The sequence below is a fragment of the Pomacea canaliculata genome, linkage group LG2 (assembly GCF_003073045.1).
Source record: "Pomacea canaliculata isolate SZHN2017 linkage group LG2, ASM307304v1, whole genome shotgun sequence".
NCBI lineage: Eukaryota > Metazoa > Mollusca > Gastropoda > Architaenioglossa > Ampullariidae > Pomacea > Pomacea canaliculata.
In genome coordinates, this window is record NC_037591.1 from 19,633 (window position 1) to 43,551 (window position 23,919).

General features: G+C 42.3%; 1 protein-coding gene across 1 annotated transcript; it reads left to right on the forward strand.

Annotated features, from left to right (window-relative positions):
- Positions 1–9,255: 9,255 nt before the first annotated feature.
- Positions 9,256–12,560, forward strand: LOC112557316 (ficolin-3-like). Its single transcript, XM_025227098.1, has 2 exons — positions 9,256–9,448; positions 11,843–12,560. Exons 1-2 carry the CDS (start codon positions 9,256–9,258, stop codon positions 12,094–12,096), a joined length of 447 nt encoding a protein of 148 aa, XP_025082883.1. The 3' UTR covers positions 12,097–12,560.
- Positions 12,561–23,919: the final 11,359 nt, after the last annotated feature.

Here is a 23,919-nt window from a genome sequence, read left to right on the forward strand (position 1 = left end):
AAGCCGAGAAGGATGTGCTGTTACAAGTAAGTGAGAAGCGTAGAAGGATGAGAGTATCAGTTTGTTCCAAGTGTCTACGTCAGTTTTGTTTGTTTTTAAGTAAGATACTCTAGTAAGTTTGTTTAAGTATTTATTTTCATCAAACAACTTCTCTCAATGTTTAATATATTTCTGATTAAAAGTTTAGCAACAGTGTTTATTTCTGTCACGAGTAACGGTTTTTTTCCTTTCTACTAATTGTAAGATGACATTAACTCAGATACATTGGTTAAGGGTTATAGACTAGACCACCACGAGAGGGGAAATGTGTCATGAAGAACATCACGTCATGCACTTCTTTGTTGTTCTCTAAGTGAAAGTCGTTTAATTGTCATTTATTATGTCATTAAACTGATTGTAAAGGTTAGAGGAAGCTTTATAGTGAGAGGGCGAAAGTGAATTAAGGAGGAGGATAAATATGTACAATATAATACTGTAGACACAGGCTAGATTATGGGATGTAGTGTTCGGCGGTCAGCAAGTGTGACTGTTTGTATAGACTGTGTGAACTGTGTGCTGATTACATATAAACGTTTGGCGAGGGACTCAGTCTTTACCTGACTGTTTGTATGAGTAAGCTATTGAGTTTGTCATGGTTATTCTATTGTCCTCGATTGTCGTATTGTGAATTCATGCGACACTTTATAAAATTGTTAGAGCGGAATGATTTGTTGTGTAACAAATAGGGTCTTGTTGGATGGAAGGACAAGGAGGCAAGAGTGGTGTCTCACATTCGCTACTAGCAGCAGCAAAAGCTCGGTCGTGTCGGTATGATATGGAGCTTGCGGGCGGCGGCTGGACGGTACGTGTGGTCGATGTTTTGTCATGTGTGACTCAGGTGTCAGTGTGTGTGCTAGTGCATCTCCCTGCACTGTTCCTGTGCACTGAAGTGCGAACGCCTTTTAGCCAGGGTAATACTTAAGTCATAGTTTCACGAATAATTTTCTTGAATATCTTCACAATTTTTTTTTTTTTTTTTTTTTTTTTTTTTTTTTTTTTTTTTTTTTTTTTCAACCGAGCAGGAGAGATGCTTGTCTTTCCCTGTTTCCACAGTTTTGTTATGTCGCTGGTACTCGAGGGTTGAGTGGTGTAGAACAGGCCGGACTTAGTGTGTTTGGTGTGAGTGTTAGTCGGTTGTTTGTAGTCGCATGTTTAACTCTTGATCCATTCTGCTTCAATGATAAGGGACTGTAGGTTTGACAAGGAGTTGAAAAAAAATACTTTTTGTAATAGCAGGGTGTAATGCATTGGTTATGTTTATTATGTTGCATTATAATTGATCACAGCCATTGATTGTCCACTTTACAGCCAGGGAACTGTACTTGTGGGTCATGACTGTCACTGTATCCTTATATACTAACTATGTACTAACTGTTACTACACTATTCTGTACTTATGTATAACTGTATATAACTATGTGTCTCGTGTTATATACACACACTATATTATATACACTATATACTAACTGTAATATAACTATGTATACCTATGTACAAATATATACTGGCTTCTAACTAACTATTACTACAGTATCTAACTATGTACTACCTATGTATCAATATCTGCTCTATACTACACTATACACACACTGTATAACTTATATATACTAATGATATACACACATATATACTACACCTATGATATAACTGATATGCTAACTGTTACTAAATAATGTACTACAACTATATATAACTATATACTGCACTCTATACTAAATATTATATACTCTATACTACCATATACTATATAATATTTACCATGTTGACATAGTCTATGTAACGTGAAGTGTTGGCATTATATTGATTCAAGTATAAAGTGTAAAGTGTTATATTTAATTTATGACATCATCTTTTCAACTGTTAAGCTGGTAATTAGTATGAATCCTGCCTTGCGCTTGGTACCATAGTAACGAGCTTGAACTTGGTGTCATGTGAGGTATCACAGACGTGCGACTTTCAGTTGAGCTTCAACCGGAACTGGACGAATATTAAGAGTTTTGGAACATCTCTGGAGATTTGCTGGCTCGGTACGAAGTTGAATATCTCTTCATTTTGGCATTAATCTCTCTGTAATCTGTAACTCAATTTGTTTGACATTCAAGAGTCAGGCGTAACAGTATTTGTGTTTCACTGTGTTGTTTGTAGTGATGTATAACTGGTTTATAAAAACGTATCTGTTTCTGTGTTTAATATGTTTTTTTGACGATTATATGCTCCTTAACAATTGTATTTGTGTATTATTTTAGATGCTTCTGTTTGTTGTTGCACATGGAGATGGATGGCTTGATGATCTGTAATGTTAGTTGCCAAAGTCTCAAAAACAAGAAAACACGAGGTTGCGAGGAAATAATCACTACAGAATTTCATGTAATTTGTTTTTGTTTTGTTTTGTTTTTTAGGATTATTGATAGCAGGGTGTGGATAAGTTCAAACTTTATATTAAAGTAGCTCAAACATTCATGCAGTTGCTAGAGTTTTATTGTTGTTTTGTTGTATTGGATATAGGGTGTAAAATGTCTTCAAGGCAATCTATTTATCTTATTTGTCTAATCTGTCTGTAGAAATGGTCTATAATGCAATGTCCTGGTTGATTGATATCATGTTTCTTACCACCATTTGCTAAGGATATGTGCGCGTCTGTTCTTTCTCTTAGTCTGTTGGTAATATATCAGCTTCTATTTTGCACCAGCTGTATGTGTGCTGTCCTGTGTATATGACACCTTACCCAAGCCAAGGCGTGATGTGTGGGTATTGACCACCTTACCACTCTAGTCTGTGTGTGTCTGAATGACACACCTACCACCCTAGTCTGTGTGTGATTGTACTGGACCTTACCACTCTTAGTCTGTGTGTGCTACTGACAGCTGGTATTGACTTTAGTAGTTGTGTCGTCTGCGTATGACACCTTACCCAACCCTCTAGTGTGTGTGTGTTTTGACACCTTACCACCCTAGTCTGTGTGTCTGTGTTTGACACTTAACCCTAGTCTGTGTGTGTCTGTGTATTGACACCTTCACCCCCATAGTTGGTGTGTCTGTGTAATTGCACAGTGACTGACACAACCCTAGTTGTGATTGTGTCTTCTGTTGACACTTACCCAGTCTGTGTGTGTCCTTGAGCACCTTACCACCCTAGTCTGTGTGTCTGTGTGTACTGACATACGGACCTTAAGTGTGTTGTGTATTGCACTTACCACCTAGTCTGTGTGTTCGTCTGTGTATTGCCACACCTTACCACCCTAGTCTGTGTGTGTCTCTGTGTATTGACACTTACCACCCTCGTTTGTGTGTGTATGTGTAATTGCACACCGTACCACCCTAGTCTGTGTTCTGTGCTGTGTATTGACACTTACCACCCTCAGGTGTGATGTCATTGACACCTTACCACCCAGTCTGTGTGTCTTTGTAGTATTGACACCTTACCACCTAGCTGTGTTGTATAAACACACTGGACCACCTCTACAGCCCTAGTCTGTGTGTCTTGGTATTGACACTTACCACCCATAGTCTGTTGGTAATCTGTGTACTGACACCTTACCACCCTAGTCTGTTGTGCTGTGTGACCCTTACAACTAGTTGCCTGTGTGTTGATGTATGACACCTTACCACCCAATTAGTTCTGTGTGTCTGTGTACTTGAATTACCTTACTAGTCTGGTGTGTCTGTTGTTGTTATTGAAACACCTTTACCACCCTAGCTCTGTGTCTTTCTGTTGTGTACACCTGACCCTACTACCTACCGTCTGAGTTCTTGTGTGTCTGTGTACTGACACCCGTACCACCCTAGATCTGTGTGTTCTGTTGTGTACATCCTTACTTACACTAGTATGTGTGATGTGTCTGTGTATTGACACCTTACCAGTTGTGTGTGTGTCTGTGTATTGACACCTACACTAGTCTGTTGTGTCTGTGTATTGACACCTTACCACCCTAGTCTGTGTGTGTGTGTATACACCGTACCACCCTAGTCGTGTGTGTCGTGGACCTATACACCTTTCTAGTCCTGTGTGGTGTTGTGTATTGCTACCTTACCGACCCTAGTTCTGTGTTGTCTGTGTATTGACAACATTACACTTTCTGTGTGTGTCTGTGTATTGACACTTCCATCCACCTAGTCTTGTGGTCTGTGTCTGAACAAGCTTACCACCCTATCTGTGTGTCTGTTGTGTACTGACCACCTTACCACCTAGTCGTGTCTTGTCTGTGTATGAGACGTTAACCTCGTCGTATCTGTACTGTGTTCGTGTACTGACACCTTACTAGTGCTGTGTGTCTGTGTATTGACACCTTACGCTACGTCTAGTCTGTGTGTCTGTTACTCGATTACACACCTAGTCTGTGTGTGTTGTCCACATACCCACCTACGTACTGTTGTGTCTGTGTTTGACGCACCCTAACTTACAACCTTAGGTGTCGTCGTATTGACTGTCTGTGTATGTGTCTGTGACACTGACACCTTCATAGTTGTAGTGTCTGTATTCGAGATAGCTACTACCCCTACCCTTACACCCTAGATCTGGTGCTGTTATCGTGATCCACACTTACACCTTAGTCTTGTGTCTGTGTATATGAACTTACCACCCTAGTCTGTGGTTCTGTGTACCACCTATGTCTCGTGTGTGTCTGTGCTACTGTACACCTTAACCACCATCTGTGTGTTCGACTTCCACCTCAGTCTTGTGATGTCTGTGTTTGACAACACCCTTACACCTAGTGTGGGCTCCTAGTCGTTAGTATTGACACCTTCCAACATTTACCACCCTGAGTGGTTGTGTGTGTTTATTGACACTTACCACCTAAGTCTTGTTGTCTGTGTAATTGACGCCTACAACCCGTCCTGTGATTGTCTGCTGTTATTGAACCTTAACACCTAGTCTGTGTGTGTCTGTGTACTGACACTTATCTTACCACCTATTGTGGTGTGTTTGTACTTACACCTTACACTAGTCTGTGCTCTCGTGTGTCTGTGTACTCGACACCTTACCACCCTGGTCTGTGTGTGTGTCTGTGTACTTGACACTTACCACCCTAGTCTGTGTGTGTCTGTGTATCTGACAACCTTACCACCCTAGCGTGTGTGTTCTTTGTATGACAGCTTACCACCCTAGTGTGGTGTGTCTGTGTATTTTGACACCTTACCACCTTCTGTGTGTTCTTTGTTTACACACCTTACTAGTCGTGTGTGTGTGTGTGTCTGACCCTTACCACCTATCTGTGGTGTCTACTGCTGACACCTTACAACCCTATCTGTGTGTGTTGTGTACTGACACACTTTACCACCCTAGTACTGTGTGTCGTGTCTGGTGTGTTAGACACCTTACCACCTAGTCTGTGTGTGTGTCTTTCTGTGTACTTGACACCTTACCACCCTAAGTCTGTGTGTGTGTCTGCTGTATTGACACCTTACCACCCTAGTGTGGCTGTGTGTCTGTGTATGTGTGTTATTGACACCTTACCACCCTAGTCTGTGTGTGTATGTGTATTGAGACACTTACACCCTAGTCTGTGTGTGTCTGTGTATTGGACACTTACCACCCTAGTCTGTGTGGTCTGTGTATTACACACCTTACCACCCTAGTACTGGGTCTTGGATTGACACCTTACCACCCTATCTGTGTGTGTCTGTTGTATTGACACCTTACCACCCTAGTCTGTGGTGTCTGTGTGGTATGACACCTTACCACCCTAGAGTTGTGTGTCTGTGTATTGACACCTTACCACCTAGTCTGTGTGTGTCTGTGTATGGCACACACTTAACACCCTAATAAGTCTTGTGTGTGTCTGTGTATTGAACTACACCCTGTTGTTGTGTGTGTTGTGTATTGCGACACCTTACCACCCAGTAGTCCTTTGTGTGCTTGTATGTGTGTCTGTGTATTGCACTTACACTAGTCTGTGGTGTCTGGTGTATAGACCTTACCACTATGTCTTGTGTGGTCTTGTCTATAGACACCTTACACCCTAGTCTGTTTGTGTGTCACCTTAAAATCTGTCTGTTGTGGTTGTGTATTGCACTTCCACCCTTCTGTGTGTGTTGTGTACCAACACCTAACCTAGTCTGTGTGACGCTGTCTGTGTATTGAATTAAGACCCTACTGTGTTGGTCTGTGTATTGAACTTACACAGCCTAGTCTGTGTGGTGTTGTGTATAGAACTCTAGTGTGTGTGTTTGTTTGAACTTACACTAGTTGTGTGTTGTGTTATTGCTTACACATTGTGTGTGTTGTGTATTGACCGTTACCACCCTAGTCTGTGTGTGTCTCTGCTGTCATTGACACAAACTTACACCCTAGTCTGTGATGTGTGCTGTGTATTGACTGGACCAACTTACCACCCGTAGTCTGTTGTGTCTGTGTATAGACACCTTACCACCCTTTCACGACACCACTAGCGCCCTTCTTTCACACCCTCTCGATGTACACCAGCGGGTCAGACAATAGCGCGTTCTTTCTCTCAATAAAACAAAATGATTTGCCTGTACGAATCTGCCTACGTTTATTAATAAAAAAATTAATTTAAAAAACCTAACTATGAAAATACACAGTCACAAAAGCTCTTAATTCTTCTGCTCCAGTCAGGCACACTGTCTCTGCAATGTCATTTCGATTAATACAACCACAAGTATCCACTGTATCTCTTACCCACTTCTCAACTCAACATGTCTTAGGTTTAGAAGAGATTCTTCTGCACAATCACAAAAATCCACGTAATCTACTATTAAAGCTCACTGTCTTGGCGATGACACTTCGACTAACACAATCTCAAAAATAAAATGTACTCGATCTCTTACCCACTACTCAAACTCACTGTCTTGACAATGGTTCTTCTCGCACAATCACCACTAACACAATTTCTAACACACTAGTCAGGCACACTGTCTAGGCAATGGCTCTCTACCCTCAATGATCCGTTCACCTCCGTGTCCCAACTCCTTGTCCCCTTAAAAAAACACTTCCCCACCTCTCTCCGAATCCCTTTCTCTCAAAACACACTGTCAAGGCAGTGACTTCTCGCTTCCACCAGAAACACTACAGTCAAATCTCCCTACTATGCCACCCCACTACTATGCCACTCTCGGTACTATGCCACTTTTGCTCGGTCCCGACTATAAATTCAATGTAAAAAAAATTTACTATGCCACCCCTACTCTCGCTACTATGCCACTTTTTGGTGACTGTTAAAAGACACAAGTTGTGAAATTCCCGCGCAGTGCTCGATTATTATACTGTATGGTAGTTGTGGGACATTGCAGTTAGGTGGGTATGGAACCTAGCACACTGTACACAGGGAGGGTGGAGGCTGGGCGATGGAGGGCTGTCGCTGGCCGGATGACATCACGTGACAGAGGGGAGAGCGGGCAGGGGTCGACTAGGCGACAGGATGCAGGTGCGCGATGTGGTTGGGAGGGTGGAGGATGAAGAGGTGAGGGGGAGAATGGGGAGGGGAGGAGGAAAGCTAGCGCCACAGACGATTCTTGAGAGCTTTGTGACTGACAAGTAACTTGAGCAAATAAAGCCGTTTTTTATGAACCCTCGTACTATGCCACTTTTGCTCGGTCCCGGTAGGTGGCATAAGGTAGCGAGATTTGACTGTATCTGCCTCCCCTCCATTAAGGTCCAGTTTCACCTCCTCTCGCAGTTGCTTTTCTACCTCAATCTCTTCCTTCACTTGGCCGCTCTCTCCATCTTCCCGTCACACCTTTCTTCTTACTTCTTGACACAAAACAGGCACACAATTCCAACAGAAACTCTCATCACTCACGCTTTCCCCGCCACACGTTGCACTCAGTCCTAGTACCCTCTGACCAGGTCCCTGAACACACCTAGCTCTGTGTTATTGACACCTTACCACCCTAGTCTGTGTGTGTTATTGGACACCTTACCACCCTAGTCTTGGTGTTATTGACACCTTACCACCCAAATTCAGTGTGGTGGTATTGAACACCGTACCACCCTAGTCTGTGTTGTGTATTGACACCTTTACCTAGTCTCTGTTGTGTATTGACAGCCCTTACCACCCTAGGTCTGTGTGTGGTTGACACTACCACCTTAGTCTGTGGTGTATAAACACCTTACCACCCAAATCAGTGTGTGTATTGAACCTTACCACCATAGTGCTGTGTGTGTGTTGACACCCTTTACCACCCTAGTTCTGTGTTTTGTATTGACACCTACCACCCTAGTCTGTGTGTGTGTTGTGTATGACAGCTTACTTATTTGTCTACCCTATTCTGTGTTGAGAATGTATGACACCTTACCACCCTATCTGTCTGTGTGTCTGTGTACTTGACACCTTACCACCCTAGTCTGTGTGTGTACTACACCTTACCACCCTAGTCTGTGTGTGTATTTACACCTTACCACCCTAGTCTGTGTGTGTATTCACCTTACCACCTAGGTCTGTGTGTGTACTTTACCACCCTAGTCTGTGTGTGTGTTGACACCTTACCACCTAGTCTGTGTGTGTACTGACACCTTACCACCCTAGTCTGTGTGTGTACTGACACCTTACACCCTTGTGTGTGTCTGTGTACTGACACCTTACCACCCCAGTCTGTGTGTATTGACACCTTACACACCCTAGTCTGCGTGTGTACTGACACCTTACCACCTAGTCTGTGTGTGTGTGTGACACCTTACCACCCCTAGTCTGTGTGTGTTGACACCTGAACACCTAGACTGTGTTGCTGTCTCTCTGTGTCCTACACTAGACCGGCAAACTCTCAGTTTCCTTCTCAGCCCAGACTGCTTAGCATGTCCTCCCTCTCCTCGCCTTGTGCCTACATCCGAAGCCTTCAAATAACTTCGTTACAATCTTTTTACGTTCAGAAATGTATTTCAAAATCAGGTGTACAGTTGTACCTGCTAGTTCTCCACAGCTGGTGTTAGCTGTTGTACAGTTTATGTTCATGTCTGCTTTCTGATGCTTTTCCTCATGTTTCAGTATGGTTGGCTGTATGTTTCATTTTTGGTATACAGCGCCATTGACCTCGTACGTACATGGAAAATACACTTTATTATTGGTAGTAATAACACAACAACACTAAAAGTTCAATTAAGTTTGTGATTTACCCTTTTCATCATCTAAAGTCTAGCAATAGTGTCAACATGTTTATAACATCGTAGGACAGGTAATGGACCGCGGACACTTCTATGGCCTCATGACAACTCTTGAGCAAAGATCAACACAAATATTTCACTGCTGGACTTATCTGTTAACATGAGATCATTGCCTTGTCTTGTCTCAGGCCTGTCCGCGATTCACGAACTGACATATTATACACATTGGGACTTGAGGGTGGACATCGTAGATGGGCGTGGAGAACGTCGCTACGCTGAGTACGGGTATTGGTTTCTGTACGGTGCTTCGAATAACTACGAACTTCTCATGTACAGCTACTCGGGTGACGCAGGTACGTACGTGACCACTGAAGAGTAAGTGAGACGCAGGTTAGCTGGCAGGCTGCCTGTCTGGCTGGTTAGGAAATAAGTGGATGACTACAGTTGTGTGTGTGTAGCTTTGCGTGCATGTGTGCGTGAGTGACAGCGCCTCCTATCGCGTGCGTTTCCTTTGATGTAACTTGAAAATACAGGTGTGATGATCAGGGAAAGAGAAAGGAAAAGAGATTTCCGCGGGTTTCTTTCTTGTCTGGGATTGTTTTATTTTGTTTTTGTTTTTTGTTTTTTTCCTTCTTATGAGCTTCTGACCGTTTTCTTGAGGGCTGTATTGTAAAGTCCTGACCAAACTTGTTTAAAGAGTAATTTAATTATGTACAATCGTGTTTAGTGAGCTGTAGTCACTGTGTTGTCTTTAATCTGTTTTGAGTCTGTCAGGCTTTGACCGGATGCAAATTATTAATTAGCTGCTGACTGGATGTCTGTAAGCTGAGGGGGATCTGGTCTGTTCAGAACTGACTCAAAATGTTCCCTCCAGCGCTGTAGTTTTCCTGCCTCTCCCTCAACAACATTACTGTTCATGTCTTTCACTGGCACATCACTGTTCTTAAATCCGTTGTTTAGCTGTTTGTTTATCTTGTACAGTGTCTTCAGGTCATTTTACTTGCTGCTTTTTCAGCTTCATCTGCCAGTTTCTCTGTGTAGTCTCTTGTCGGATTTTGATCATCCTCTTTACCTCTTTGTTTAGTTTTGTATATCTTTGTCTGAGTTGTTCCTTCAGGCGCTCAGATCTCGTGCTGTTGATTCTTTGTTTGGCTGACTTTCTCTCTTCTGTCTTCTTCCATGTCTCTTCTCTGATCCACTGTTCTTTCTTCTTCTGTTGGAAGCCCAGTATTTTCTCTCCTGTTTCCTGTAAGACTCGATTGAAGTCGTCTAAGGTCATCTCTTGTTGGTCTCCTAGTGCCTGGAACCTGTTCTTTACTTCCATAGCAAAGGCCCTTTCGGTGGCTGGATGTTTTAGTTTGCCAGAGTCCACTCTCAGCTTCAGAGAAACTGCGGCTATCACAAGAGTGTGGTCACTGGCAATGTCTGCTCCTCTGTACGCTCTGACATCTTGAAGTGTATTCCTCCATTTTCGGTTGATGATGACATGGTCTATCTGGTTCTTTGTGATCCCCTCTGGTGATGTCCATGTTGCCTTGTGGATGTCTTTGTGTGGGAAGAGTGTGCCTCCAATCAGTAGGTTGTTTTCTTCACAAAAGTCTGCCAGTCTCTCTCCATTGTTATTGATGGTTCCAATTCCATGCTTGCCCATGACATGCTCCCTGCAGGTGTTGTCACTTCCCACCTTGGCATTGAGATCGCCGATGATGAGCAACATGTCGTGGGCTGGAACGCTCTCTGAGGCTGCCTGGAGCTGATCGTAAAAAGCATCCTTGTCTTCTGCCTCAGAGTCATTTGTTGGTGCATAGCAAGCTAGCACTGTCAGCTTGGTGTACTTTGAATGGAATCTTGCTCTCAAAAGCCTGGGTCCATAAGGCTTCCATTCCAGCAGTGCCTTTTCCATTTTCTTGTTGAGGAGTAGAGCTACCTCCTTCAGAGTGGTGAGCGTCTGATCTTCCTGAGAAACAAGATGGTATGTCCTGACGCTAGTCTCCTCTTTCCCGTGCCGGTCCATCTGACCTCACTGACTCCAGGATGTCCAAGTTGTAGTTGTCAAACTCCTTGACTAATTGGAGCATCCTGCCAGTCTGGTACAAGGTCTGCACGTTCCAGCACCCCACCCTCAACTTTTGCCTCGGCTTCAGTAAATCCGCTGTCGGGGCGCCAGCTCCCTTTTGGGTCTGGCTGTCGTCCGTCATTAGTCCAGTCTCCTGGTGTGCTTCATTACCTTCGCCATCTGTGACGAGTTCTCTGGTTTTAGTTTCTGTAACATGCTTTTTTTTTTACATGGTGGGGTTGTTAGCCTAATTCACCTCTAATTACACCTACTTTACCTGTAGGTGAGGTGTCCACCTTAGTCGCCTCTTTCGACATGCCTGGCTGGATGGCAGGGACCCTGTTCTTACGATGCTCGCTAGGCAAGCATACCCCGGGGTCCCTCAGGGGAGAGTTAGTTATACTCATTTATTTTTACATATTTTAGCTGAGGCATTCTTCTGTTTAAAAACTGTTTTCTTCACTCTTATGTTCTTGATGATATGCTGGGTTAAGCATTATTAGAGATTTAAAAAAAACTCCTTTAGTATTTCATTGTGTTGCGTGGTGCTTGCCTTTGTTATGATGAACAACACAGAAATAACATTTAATAATAAAATAAAAGTTTATGTAGATGTTGGTAGTGATAATGCATTTGTGATTAGGACTTTGTGTGTGTAGTAGTATGTAACTGTGTGTTTGTGTGCTTACAGGAGATGAGTTGGGACCTAGTAACCGTAAAGAGTTTTCAACCTATGACCGAGACCCGACCGGCTGTGTCAGGGCACGTCACAGCGCCTGGTGGTACCCGGATGACTGTGGCAGAGCTTACCTCAACAGCCCTAGTGCAAGCGGCAATGTTTGGGGTGACTACAGCAACCTGCAGTTCTCGGAGATAAAGGTGAGGCCAGACTACTCAACACTTGGGCTTACACCGCCCCCCAGACGTATGGAACCACGAAGGTGAAGCCAGACTAACATCATCTTGTCTCGTGTACCCACTGCTTATACCGCCAGTCCACTGTTCACTGTTCACTACAGGTTCCACTGATGATGTGAGCTCAGTGTACATTAATCTTTCGCAATAGTCTAGCATCTCAACGTAGTGCAGACTACTGTACTTTAATTGTTTACTTTGAGTATATTGCCTGGTGATTCTAGTATACACGTGTTGTATTATTTCTTGCAGATTTGGGTGTGCTTGGATAAACTAACATGTTTACAAACGTAAAGTCTAAGTTTAATTAATTCATTCAGCATTTAATTGTGCAATGAGCTGTCGCTATACACCTAATACTTTAAAGTAAACGATATTACCTATACACCTAATAGTTTATAGTAAACGTGTCATGAACTATATATTAGCTATACACCTAATAGTTTATAGTAAACGTGTCATGAACTATATATTAGCTATACACCTAATAGTTTATAGTAAACGTGTCATGAACTATATATCAGCTATACACCTAATAGTTTATAGTAAATGATATTACCTATACACCTAATAGTTTATAGTAAACGTGTCATGAACTATATATTAGCTATACACCTAATAGTTTATAGTAAACGTGTCATGAACTATATATTAGCTATACACCTAATAGTTTATAGTAAACGTGTCATGAACTATGTATTAGCTATCACCTAATAGTTTATAGTAGACATACACTGTCGTGAACTATACACCTATAGTTTATAGTAAACTATACACCTAATAGTTTATAGTAAACGTGTCATGAACTATATATTACCTATACACCTAATAGTTTATGGTAAACGTGTCATGAACTATATATTAGCTAGACACCTAATAGTTTATAGTAAACGTGTCATGAACTATATATTAGCTATACACCTAATAGTTTATAGTAAACGTGTCATGAACTATATATTAGCTAGACACCTAATAGTTTATAGTAAAACTGTCATGAATTACTATATATTATAGTAAACCTATACACCTAATAGTTTATAGTAAATGATATTACCTATACACCTAATAGTTTATAGTAAACGTGTCATGAACTATATATTAGCTATACACCTAATAGTTTTTAGTAAATGATATTACCTATACACCTAATAGTTTATAGTAAACGTGTCGTGAACTATATATTAGCTAGACACTTAATAGTTTATAGTAAACGTGTCATGAACTATATATTAGCTAGACACCAAATAGTTTATAGTAAACGTGTTATGAACTATATATTAGCTATACACCTAATAGTTTATAGTAAATGATATTAGCTAGACACCTAATAGTTTATAGTAAACGTGTCGTGAACTATATATTAGCTATACACCTAATAGTTTATAGTAAACGTGTTGTGAACTATATGTTAGCTATACACCTGATAGTTTATAGTAAACGTGTCATAAACTATATATTAGCTATACACCTGATAGTTTATAGTAAACGTGTCATGAACTATATATTAGCTAGACACCTGATAGTTTATAGTAAACGATATTACCTATACACCTAATAGTTTATAGTAAACGTGTCATAAACTATATATTAGCTATACACCTGATTGTTTATAGTAAACGTGTCGTGAACTATATATTAGCTATACACCTAATAGTTTATAGTAAACGTGTCGTAAACTATATATTAGCTAGACACCTAATAGTTTATAGTAAACGTGTCGTGAACTATATATTAGCTAGACACCTAATAGTTTATAGTAAACGTGTTATGAACTATATATTAGCTATACACCTGATAGTTTATAGTAAACGTGTCGTGAACTATATATTAGCTATACACCTAATAGTTTATAGTATATGATATTACCTATACACCTAATAGTTTATAGTAAACATGCCATGAACTATATATTAGCTAGACACCTAATAGTTTATAGTAAACGTGTCATGAACTATATATTAGCTATACACCTAATAGTTTATAGTAAACGTGTCATGAACTATATATTAGCTATACACCTAATAGTTTATAGTAAACGTGTCATGAACTATATATTAGCTATACACCTGATAGTTTATAGTAAACATGTCATGAACTATATATTAGCTATACACCTAATAGTTTATAGTATATGATATTACCTATACACCTAATAGTTTATAGTAAACGTGTCGTGAACTATATATTAGCTATACACCTAATAGTTTATAGTAAATGATATTACCTATACACCTAATAGTTTATAGTAAACGTGTCATAAACTATATATTAGGTAGACACCTAATAGTTTATAGTAAATGATATTACCTATACACCTGATAGTTTATAGTAAACGTGTCATGAACTATATATTAGCTATACACCTAATAGTTTATAGTAAACGTGTCATGAACTATATATTAGCTATACACCTGATAGTTTATAGTAAACGTGTCGTGAACTATATATTAGCTATACACCTAATAGTTTATAGTAAACGTGTCGTAAACTATATATTAGCTAGACACCTAATAGTTTATAGTAAACGTGTCATGAACTATATATTAGCTATACACCTAATAGTTTATAGTAAACGTGTCATGAACTATATATTAGCTATACACCTGATAGTTTATAGTAAACGTGTCATGAACTATATATTAGCTATACACCTAATAGTTTATAGTATATGATATTACCTATACACCTAATAGTTTATAGTAAACGTGTCATGAACTGTATATTAGCTATACACCTGATAGTGAGTAAACGTGTCAGACATATATAGCTATTACACCTAATAGTTTAAAGTAAACATACCTATACACCTAATAGTTTTATGTAAACGTGTCATGAACTATATATTACCTATACAACCTAATAGTTTATAGTAAACGTGTCAGCCTATACACCTAATAGTTTATAGTAAAATATTACCTATACACCTAATTAGTTTATAGTAAACGTTGTCAACTATATATTAGCTACACCTAATAGTCAATTTGCCAGTTGACTCAGTGTGAAAAAGATAATTTCATCCGATTATTTTCACAATTATACAAACACACGGATACTGATTGTATCCAACACTGCTGTTCATTATTTGCTTACTGACGATGACTGACCATGACTCAGATTGCTACATTCTCTAATTGTTTGGTATTTAAAGGCTTCAAGTTTATTTTGTTTTATGTTGTGAAACTTTACCGTGTCCTGCAGTTTGCTTTATTTAAGCGAATATTGACATTTTCACAAACCTGTGAGCGAAGCTTACTTTTCATAAAAACAAATAGAACTATTTGCGAAGAATGAACAGATATTTTCATAAGAGCAATTAAATTATAAGTAGTATTGTTGGTATTTGCCACTTTGACTACATGGTAGAACTTGTGTAGAGGTATTTTGCATTATTTTCTACCCACTCAACTCTGGAGTGACTATTGCCTGCACCGCCTTGCTGCTGACTATTGTATTTTAAAATGTCACGTGATCCTTTGCTTAATAAGTATTTGTCCTAAACTGAAGCCATCTCATGTTGTTTATTTGAAAGAGTGCGCATGTCCGCGGGAAGTTCGTGACACTCTGTCTATCTGTCTGTGCTTACTTACTTTTTCCATCTTTCGATTCCTTTATATCTTTTCTTCACTCGTCACACACTCTTTAGTCCTAATGAACAGTTTTCAAGAAAATAATATTTCTATAACCTGTACAACCAAACCCGTCCTTTGCTGAAGTTTCATGAGGTGTGCAGTTGTTGTACTGGTCTTTGTTTATCTCACCTACTTGTTTCCTCTACAAACACGTGACTTTGATACACGGGAAGAAAGAAACTCAGAGGTTCGTTAGTCAGTTCTTCCTCTGGCCACCGGGATGCCGGCCACCCTCCAAGGTGCCTGGAAGGACAGTCTTCGACAGGGTGTCGTGCCGTGTACACACGCTTCCCTTACAGGCTGATCAGAGTTCATTAAACATGCTTGTAAACATTCACTGAGATTATAGGGGAGTTAAATAAACACATCTGTCATCATTTGGCTTCCCTTACACACTGATCAGAGTCCATAAACATGTTTGTAAACATTCGCTGAGATTATAGGAGAGTTAAATAAACACATCTGTCATCATTTAGCAACATCACTGTGGATTTCTAGGGCAGAAGAACATTCTCTAATGTTCTACAGCAGGGAGGACTAGTGTTTAGTTGAAGGAAAGTATTTAAACATCAGTGAAGTTGTCCAGCGTGCACTCCATGTTCCAGCTTGCTGTATCGCCTTCGGTTATCATTCGCAGTTTTGAAGTGTGGCCCTCACAGATAACCTTTGACCTGGTTGATAACATGTACTGCGTGTCGTCTTATTGCCAACCGCAAGAGGGAAGAGGCCTGGCCTGTTACACAGAATACAATGGTGCTACCATATGTCACACACAAACTGAACTTGTACACCTCTATACACACTCACTCAGTCAGCTGTGACATTCGCGCATTCTTAAACAAAGACAACACTAAATCTGCCTCTACACAGGCCTGTCAAAATTTATTAAAACTATTATCCAACACAGTAAACGTTCTTCTTAAAGAAAACTTCAAGTCCCCACATTCAGCCTCCTCTGCACATACTCTCTCTAACTGAATAAAAAAAAAAAAGTCAATTTCTTTCCATAGAAAGTCAGATCGCGGCAGTCGCCATAAACCCACAGTCTTTTACTCACGGTCTGAGATTTGACGCTCCTCGAATGTAAATCCACAGATAACAGTTTTCTTGTTGCTTCCACATAAATCCACATAAATTGAATCTTTCACTGAAGTCCTGGAAAGGCCGGTACGATGCACACTTTCGCAAGTCGTGGCTGAGCACTGACTCTCGGGTCAGCGTTCGGTTATGTCCACGGGAGACGGACACCTCCCCTGGGGCAAACAGTGCAACTCTCGTGGCTCCCCGTCGAAGTCTCTCAGTCAGGTGCCTCCTCTGGGGGACGGGCATCCAAGGTTCCCACGTCGGCTCCAGGGTCGACGGCGCTGTAGCTAACGTAGACTCTTCCTCTTGAACTCTCGTTTCTGCTATCTTGATAATGGCCGACTAGCTGTGTAGTCCAGCCCCGCCTTTCTTCCACTTACAGTGTCTCGGAACTTCCAGTCTCTCTTTGCAATCAAGGCCCCGAAGGTTGGCGACTGCTCGCTGTAAATTCTTATTCCTAACTCTTCTAGAACATTCTCTCGCAAAAACTAGCTCACATTCAACCGGCCCGTGCACCCCGTTTTTCCGGCACAATCCATGCTCACTACAATTCCGTGCATTCTTCATAACGTTCATTCATCATGTCACCTGTCTGTGACACCATAGCAACTCAGATGGTGAAAAGACACGAGCTGAAGTCTGTGGAGCTTGTCAAGTGGCCGGAACACAATGCTTCAAAGGTTTCTACCCCGGGTGACAAGGACAAGAGCTCGCTAGGCGTACGACAATCACTAATGTGTCCTAATGAAAAAGCACAACAAAGTAAAATAATAAAGGTCATACAATGAAAGAAGCAAGGCTAGCAGTTTATAGTGTGACAAAATAATTGCATTCATCTCGCCACGTTCAAACTTGCACATTCAATAGACGTGTGTCTAAATTATAAATGGGGATAGAATTTGGCGAGAAAACTTCTGATTAATTTGCACTTGACTGATTAAATTAATGATGACAGCACCAGTGATGCCTCATGTCTCACCCCACCAGTGACCCCAGTGACCCCAGTGGAGGCAAACCTTCGGAAGCGTGACGTCAGCGACCTTGACATTCCGCGCTAAGCCAACCTCCGCTTCACTGTTTGCCATGAAACTTGTTGTGGGGCTACTTCTACATCTTGTAAACACTATCAAGGGCTGCACACAGCTAATTGCTACAATAAAATAACTCAAGGCCTGACTGATGACAAAAAGCAAGAGAATGAGAGAATGTTATCGTTATAGATAAAAGAGAGGGATTGAGGAAACCAGAGTTCCACCCCTCCCCCTCAAAAAAAAAAAAAAAAAACCAACCCTTGTGGACAGGTACTACTGTGACTCAACCTAAAAAAGAGATTTTTATGGAGTCATCAAGCAAAACGTGGATGCCTGGGGTTTGCACATTGAAGTGCCCTGAATGCAAAGACAAATGAAGAGTCTGGAAATGTAAATATTTACAAATATAGCTTCGTCTAGTCAAAAGTTGTATTAAATTCTTTACATCATTAAACTGATAACCCGCATGACGCATTATTCAATGATTGAAAGCAAGTGACTATTTAGTACACACACATCTAGCTCCTCCCGATGGGAGAGTTCATTGCATCTATAAAGTGTCTACACACATGTTTAACATACAGAGTGGCATTAGGAGAGGGCAACATTCACTGAATATGGTGATTCGAACACACAAAATATAATGTCATTGACAAATGACAAGCATTTTTAATACTAGAGGTAATTAAGTCTGCTAAGTTACAAAGCATGTGCTTAGTTACAAGACAAAGTGGTACATCGTAAAAGAATGCATGGCTTGATAAAAAATTCCTTGGTTCCTACATGTAGAACCATACCCTTCGCACACACGCCTTTCACTTACTATTTAGCAGTTGAAATGAAAAAAAAAAGATTTTGTGTGTGGGTATATATATATTTATTCCTTCTGAATTTTTAGCATAGCATAAGGTTTGCATGAAATCACTAAAACAAGTTCTCCTGCAGCAACATGTTCAGATATTGAGTAAATGCCAATTTCCTGACAATTTACTAAATGCAACAAAAACCCAAATTCCTGTGCTGGACCCCAATGATCTTATAACTAGCATTGGCAATAGTGTTCAAAGTGTTCCTATCATGGACAGACAAGCACAGCATTTGGCATCTTTAGCCAGTGCTTGTATTTGTGGGCATTGGATTTTATAACCTTTTGCTTTAAGAATTCTTGAAGAAATATTTTGTGTGATGTAGCACTACTTGGTTCATTCCTCACATCTTCACCCATGCTTCGCTTCATGACGAGTCGTTTGGTTTCGCTGCTGTGCCTTCGAATAGTTTGCTGATATTTTCAAAATATCATCGGTCGTGGTATAGAATAGCGTACTATTCGAAGGCACAGCAGCGAAACCAAACGACTCGTCATGAAGCGAAGAAAAATAAAGCTTATCGGTCATGTGAATCTTCGATTGGCATTTTGCTTGAAATAAAAGTAAAGGACGAAACATTACAACATTGCAAAAGCAGAATTATGCAACTCCCAATATGCTTTGAGCTTGTTTTAATAAATAAACCCAAGAAAATGTTTATTAATCCATCGGAAGTTTGAACTGAGACGTTTAGTCATGCTGGGAAGTTTGAGTACGTTACACCCGCCCGCGGCCGCTGGTCAGTTGTTACACCCGCCTGAGAACTTGGGGGAAACAATGGCCAGACAGGGCGAGAGGGGGCGGGGAATGGAGGGATCTAGATTCTAGAATGTTCGAGGGTAGGGCAATAAGTAGTGGGGAGGACAGTGGCACGGGACCTTTTGAGAATTGGGAGGAGAGAGCGAAGTTAGGCCAGTCGCCGAGCGAAACTGAATTCAAAACTTCAGCTGAGAATACCATCTTGTGTTGTCTCTGGTACGACAGCCCACTCTACGTAGCCATCAGACACTGACGTGTTGGTTACATTTCTGGCGCCCAATGTGGGGCTAGTTGTATTAGAGTAACTTTAATTCCTCGGCAGAACACCATGGCTGACTGCAGCACAACTAGTGTAGTGGTCTGAAACCTCCGGGTGTAGCAAGATAGACCTCAAGAATCGAACTCCCAGCGAGGTATGCAGACGCTGGGTTTTCTAGTGTTGCTGAATGGATTAGCAGACATTTTCGTGGTATTTCTTTTATCAAAACCAACAATAAAGCGGTAGTTGTGTGTGTTTAGCTTTTTTTCATGTTATTTTTATTTAAATTTGACTTGTAGTTACTCCTTAGCAGACGATCAAACACCCACTCACGCAGTGATATCAATGTAAAATAGTCTCACTATCCACATCTCTTTGCAAGCTGTAATAATTTTAACCTAACAGTTTTGTGTTTCTCTACTGTTAACTTTAATTTTGTAGTATGCACAGACCATTGGTTCTCGCTGAGAGCTCGGTTCTGTCCTTACAACACCTTGCTGGGAGTTCGATTCTTGAGGAGAGGTCCTATCTTGCTACACGGGCAGTACTAAACCTCTGGGTATAGTCTGCGCATGCGTGGGCATTTAAGTGCGATAAACGTCCGATGGATTAGTAAACATTTTCTTGGGTTTATTTATCAAAACCAACTCAAAGCATATTGTGAGTTGTATAATTTTGCTTTTGCAATGTTATTTTATTTCGTATGTCCTATAATGTTTCGTCCTTTACTTTTATTTCAAATAAACTGTCAATCGAAGATTCACATGACCGATAAGCTTTATTTTTCTTCGCTTCATGACGAGACGTTTGGTTTCGCTGCTGTACCTTCGGATAGTACTCTGATATTTTCAAAATACTCTGTACCACGACCGACACTAGTTCATGATGCTATATGTCAGTATGTGGTCAGACGCTCTGTTTCGCTGCTGTTCTTTCGAATAGTAAGCTATACCCAGAGGTTTAGTACTGCCCGGAGGTTTCGGACCACTCGGCTTCCTGAGACGAAGTCTGAAGGGGGCGGCACATCTCCACACCAAAGACAAACAGTATGGCGCCGTCAGTGAATTGGTTGCAGACTTGCAGGCGCTGTTTGGGGAGCTACAATCTGCAGACGACATCTATATCGAATTGTGTCAGATGAGACCGACCAGAGGGCAGTGCCTGTCACAATTCCTTCTGCAACTCTCCACAAAGATGTCGGAGCTAAAAAAATTAGGCGGCCTGACGGAGGAGGAATGCCACCGCAGGCTGTATTATATTTTTTCCAAGGGAATCTCGGAACCGATTGTCACCATGGAGGTCCGAAATAAGCTTGGGATTCCTGGGTAAAGTAGGCCTACCTTCCCTGAGTTATACTGCCATGTGCAGCAGGTTGAGAGTTTAATTTCAAACTGTGTTACACCAAGTGAGAAGGGTGAGAGATGCATCAAAGCACGTACAGAGGTGCTTGTCACCCATGTACAACAGGACAGACCAGTTCGTAAGGTGAGAAGAAGCAAGTACTGTTTCAAGTGCGGGGAGGAGGGGCACCTTTATCGTGTGTGCAACAATGCGGTGAATGCGGCGCTGGTGGTGCAGAGGGAGCGAGAACGGAGGAGGCAGAACAACAAGTGGCGAAAGAAACAGGGCCTCCCCGAAGTGGAAGGCACCACCACAGAGGGGCGAGTGTTGGTCCGAGAGGGCGACCATGAGACCCCAGCAGAGACGGTGAGAAAACAACATCATCTCCTTTCAACCGCCGCCAATACCATCGAACAGGGTCTGTTAGACCTACGCCAGTTCGGTTAAATAGTGCAGTACTGGATATTCCTCCGCAGCAAACTGTAGAACTGTGTGGTAACCTGACAACGACTCTGACGGTAGTGTCTGTCGCGTGTAGCGACGAATCCAGGCGCTCCCAGTGCCCAACAAAATACATATTTAATGAAAATAACATAAAAAAAAACAACCCTCCCCCCCAAAAGAAAAGCAGATGCCTCACAGATGGATGTTACGTAAACGTATCCACAACTCAAGACGGTTCCGTTCTTGCAAAGCTAATATGTCCCCGTTTCCACAACGGAATCTCTCACACGGCCCAACCAATTCCTCCCTGGTGGCCGTTCTCTCACTCTATATCCTTTTTTCTATTTTCCCCCCAAAAAAGTCACAAAACTAAATTTCGTCAGACTTTAGTGACGCAACAGCCCCCTCCTTCCCTCTAGGACTAGAGCTCAGGCCGAGTCAGCATGTGACATGTGACAAATGTCCCCCCCCCCCAAGATGGAGCACCGCGACTACTACACGCGTGATGCCTGCTGCTCAGCCTGCTGATGAACACACCCTAGCTACCATACAAACGGATGCACAACACTCGCTGACCTACCTATGGATAACCATTAAACATGCACCCCTCTAATTACCCCCGGGGTGGGCCACCTAACCACTCATCCAGTTGTAGGATATGACCGGCTTAAAAAAGTCCGCTCGACGATCTGCTCACCGGGGATGGCCTCCCCTGAAGTGTTAGTTTTGCTGCGTTTCTTCCATCTTGCCATTGGTATGAACCGGCGCCGCACGTTCTTTTTGCTTCTTGGTCAAGCTGTTCCTCCACCTTGACAATCTTACTCTCAAGGGTAGCTATGGTAGCCTTACTAGGAGCTCGGTTGTGCCCCTCCAGCTCCCAAGGTTTGTCACGCGTTTCTTTGTCCTGGCGCTCAATGACCAGCCTCTGATTTTGAAGCTTCAGCGACATTGAAGGCTCTGTTTCCAAGTTCTTCACTCGCTTGTCATTATCTTTTACAGCAGCAGCCATTTCCTCCAGTGCAATGCGTGCCTTTTCAACTTCACGCTGGCAGTCCTCTATCTGAGCTGCCAGCTTCTTGTACTGCTTAACAGCATCTTCCTTCACTTTGTTGGCCATCTCCACTTCCTGCTCTAAGCCTTGCAGACCTCCTCGCAACTCACTGCGAGTAGTTGCTGTTATGGCTCTCTGCTTACGCTCATCCCGAAGCTCTGCTTTCATTTCTCGTATCTGTTTAAGCAATGGTCTCTTAGACTCCTCATCCAGCTCCTCACGACCAGCAACATCACGGTCATACTGAGCGTTCAGAGCCTGCATGTTCTCTTCCAACCGCAGTTTTACATCTCCTGCTGCCTGAAGCTCATCTTCTCGAGTTCTCGAGCCTGCTGCTGACGAATACGTTCCAGCTGATCCACCTGCTCTTGAGGCTCATCAGGGTTGCACGTCAAGCTCAAGATCTTTGTTTCTTTTTCCCTACTTTCCCTCCCAATCTGATCACGTTCAATAGCCAACCACTCAGATCTGTCCTTCTCTTCAGCCTTCCTTTTGGGAGTTGTGCGCTGGCACGTGTCGCAAGACGCACAAAAGCGCCGGACATCTTTACACATGCCCGGCCAGTAAAACTTACACCACAGTCTGTCCCGCGTTCCCCTTGCCCCACATGTCCCGCCATTGGCGTGTCGTGGGCCACACGTAGCACTTCGTGCCTTAAAGGCTGGGGAACAACCAACTGTTTATGTTCTGCCCCCTTCCTTCCTATGTAGACTCGCCACAACAGTCCTTTCTTACGCAGGAACGAAACTCTCCCTGTGCCTCGCTGTGACGTCACCTGACCGTCTCTCGCCAGGCGGCGAACGCGTTGTAAAGTGTCGTCCTGTCCCTGCATTTGCGCTATCTCCTCTGGCCCCACATGAAGCAACTCTACTGCACTCTTTATTGACACCTCCATCCCACGTTCTTCCGTCAGCTGAGTCCTGGTCTGCATCAGTGCACACCTGCCTGGCGTCTCCTCGTACACCGGCACCTGCAGCTCTTCGCCCAGCTCGGTCCTGAGTGTGTTACCGATGACCACTTCCTCCACAAGCCTGGGGATGAGCGCCACCTCTGCTTTTCCCTGGTAATAAGGGGATTCCAAGTAGACTAAGGCCAGTGGGGCGTACGTCGATCCTGTGTTTGCATAGCGTATCCGCTGTTTACGACCCGTGAGGCATGGGTCAGGGATGAGGTCGCTTCGGATGCACAGCATGTCTGCCCCCTTGTCTAGCAGCGCAGTGGCCTGGCGGTTGTTCACTCGAACGGCCTTCCTGAAACTGGCCGTCTTCACACTTTGGGTGCACTCTGTACACAGTGCTAGCTTCCCTTCATCGATGATGTTGATCGTCCGTATGACGGCCTCTTTTGTTGTCGGCGTTCCAGTAGCCTTCCCCCGTGGACAGTCCTTCCT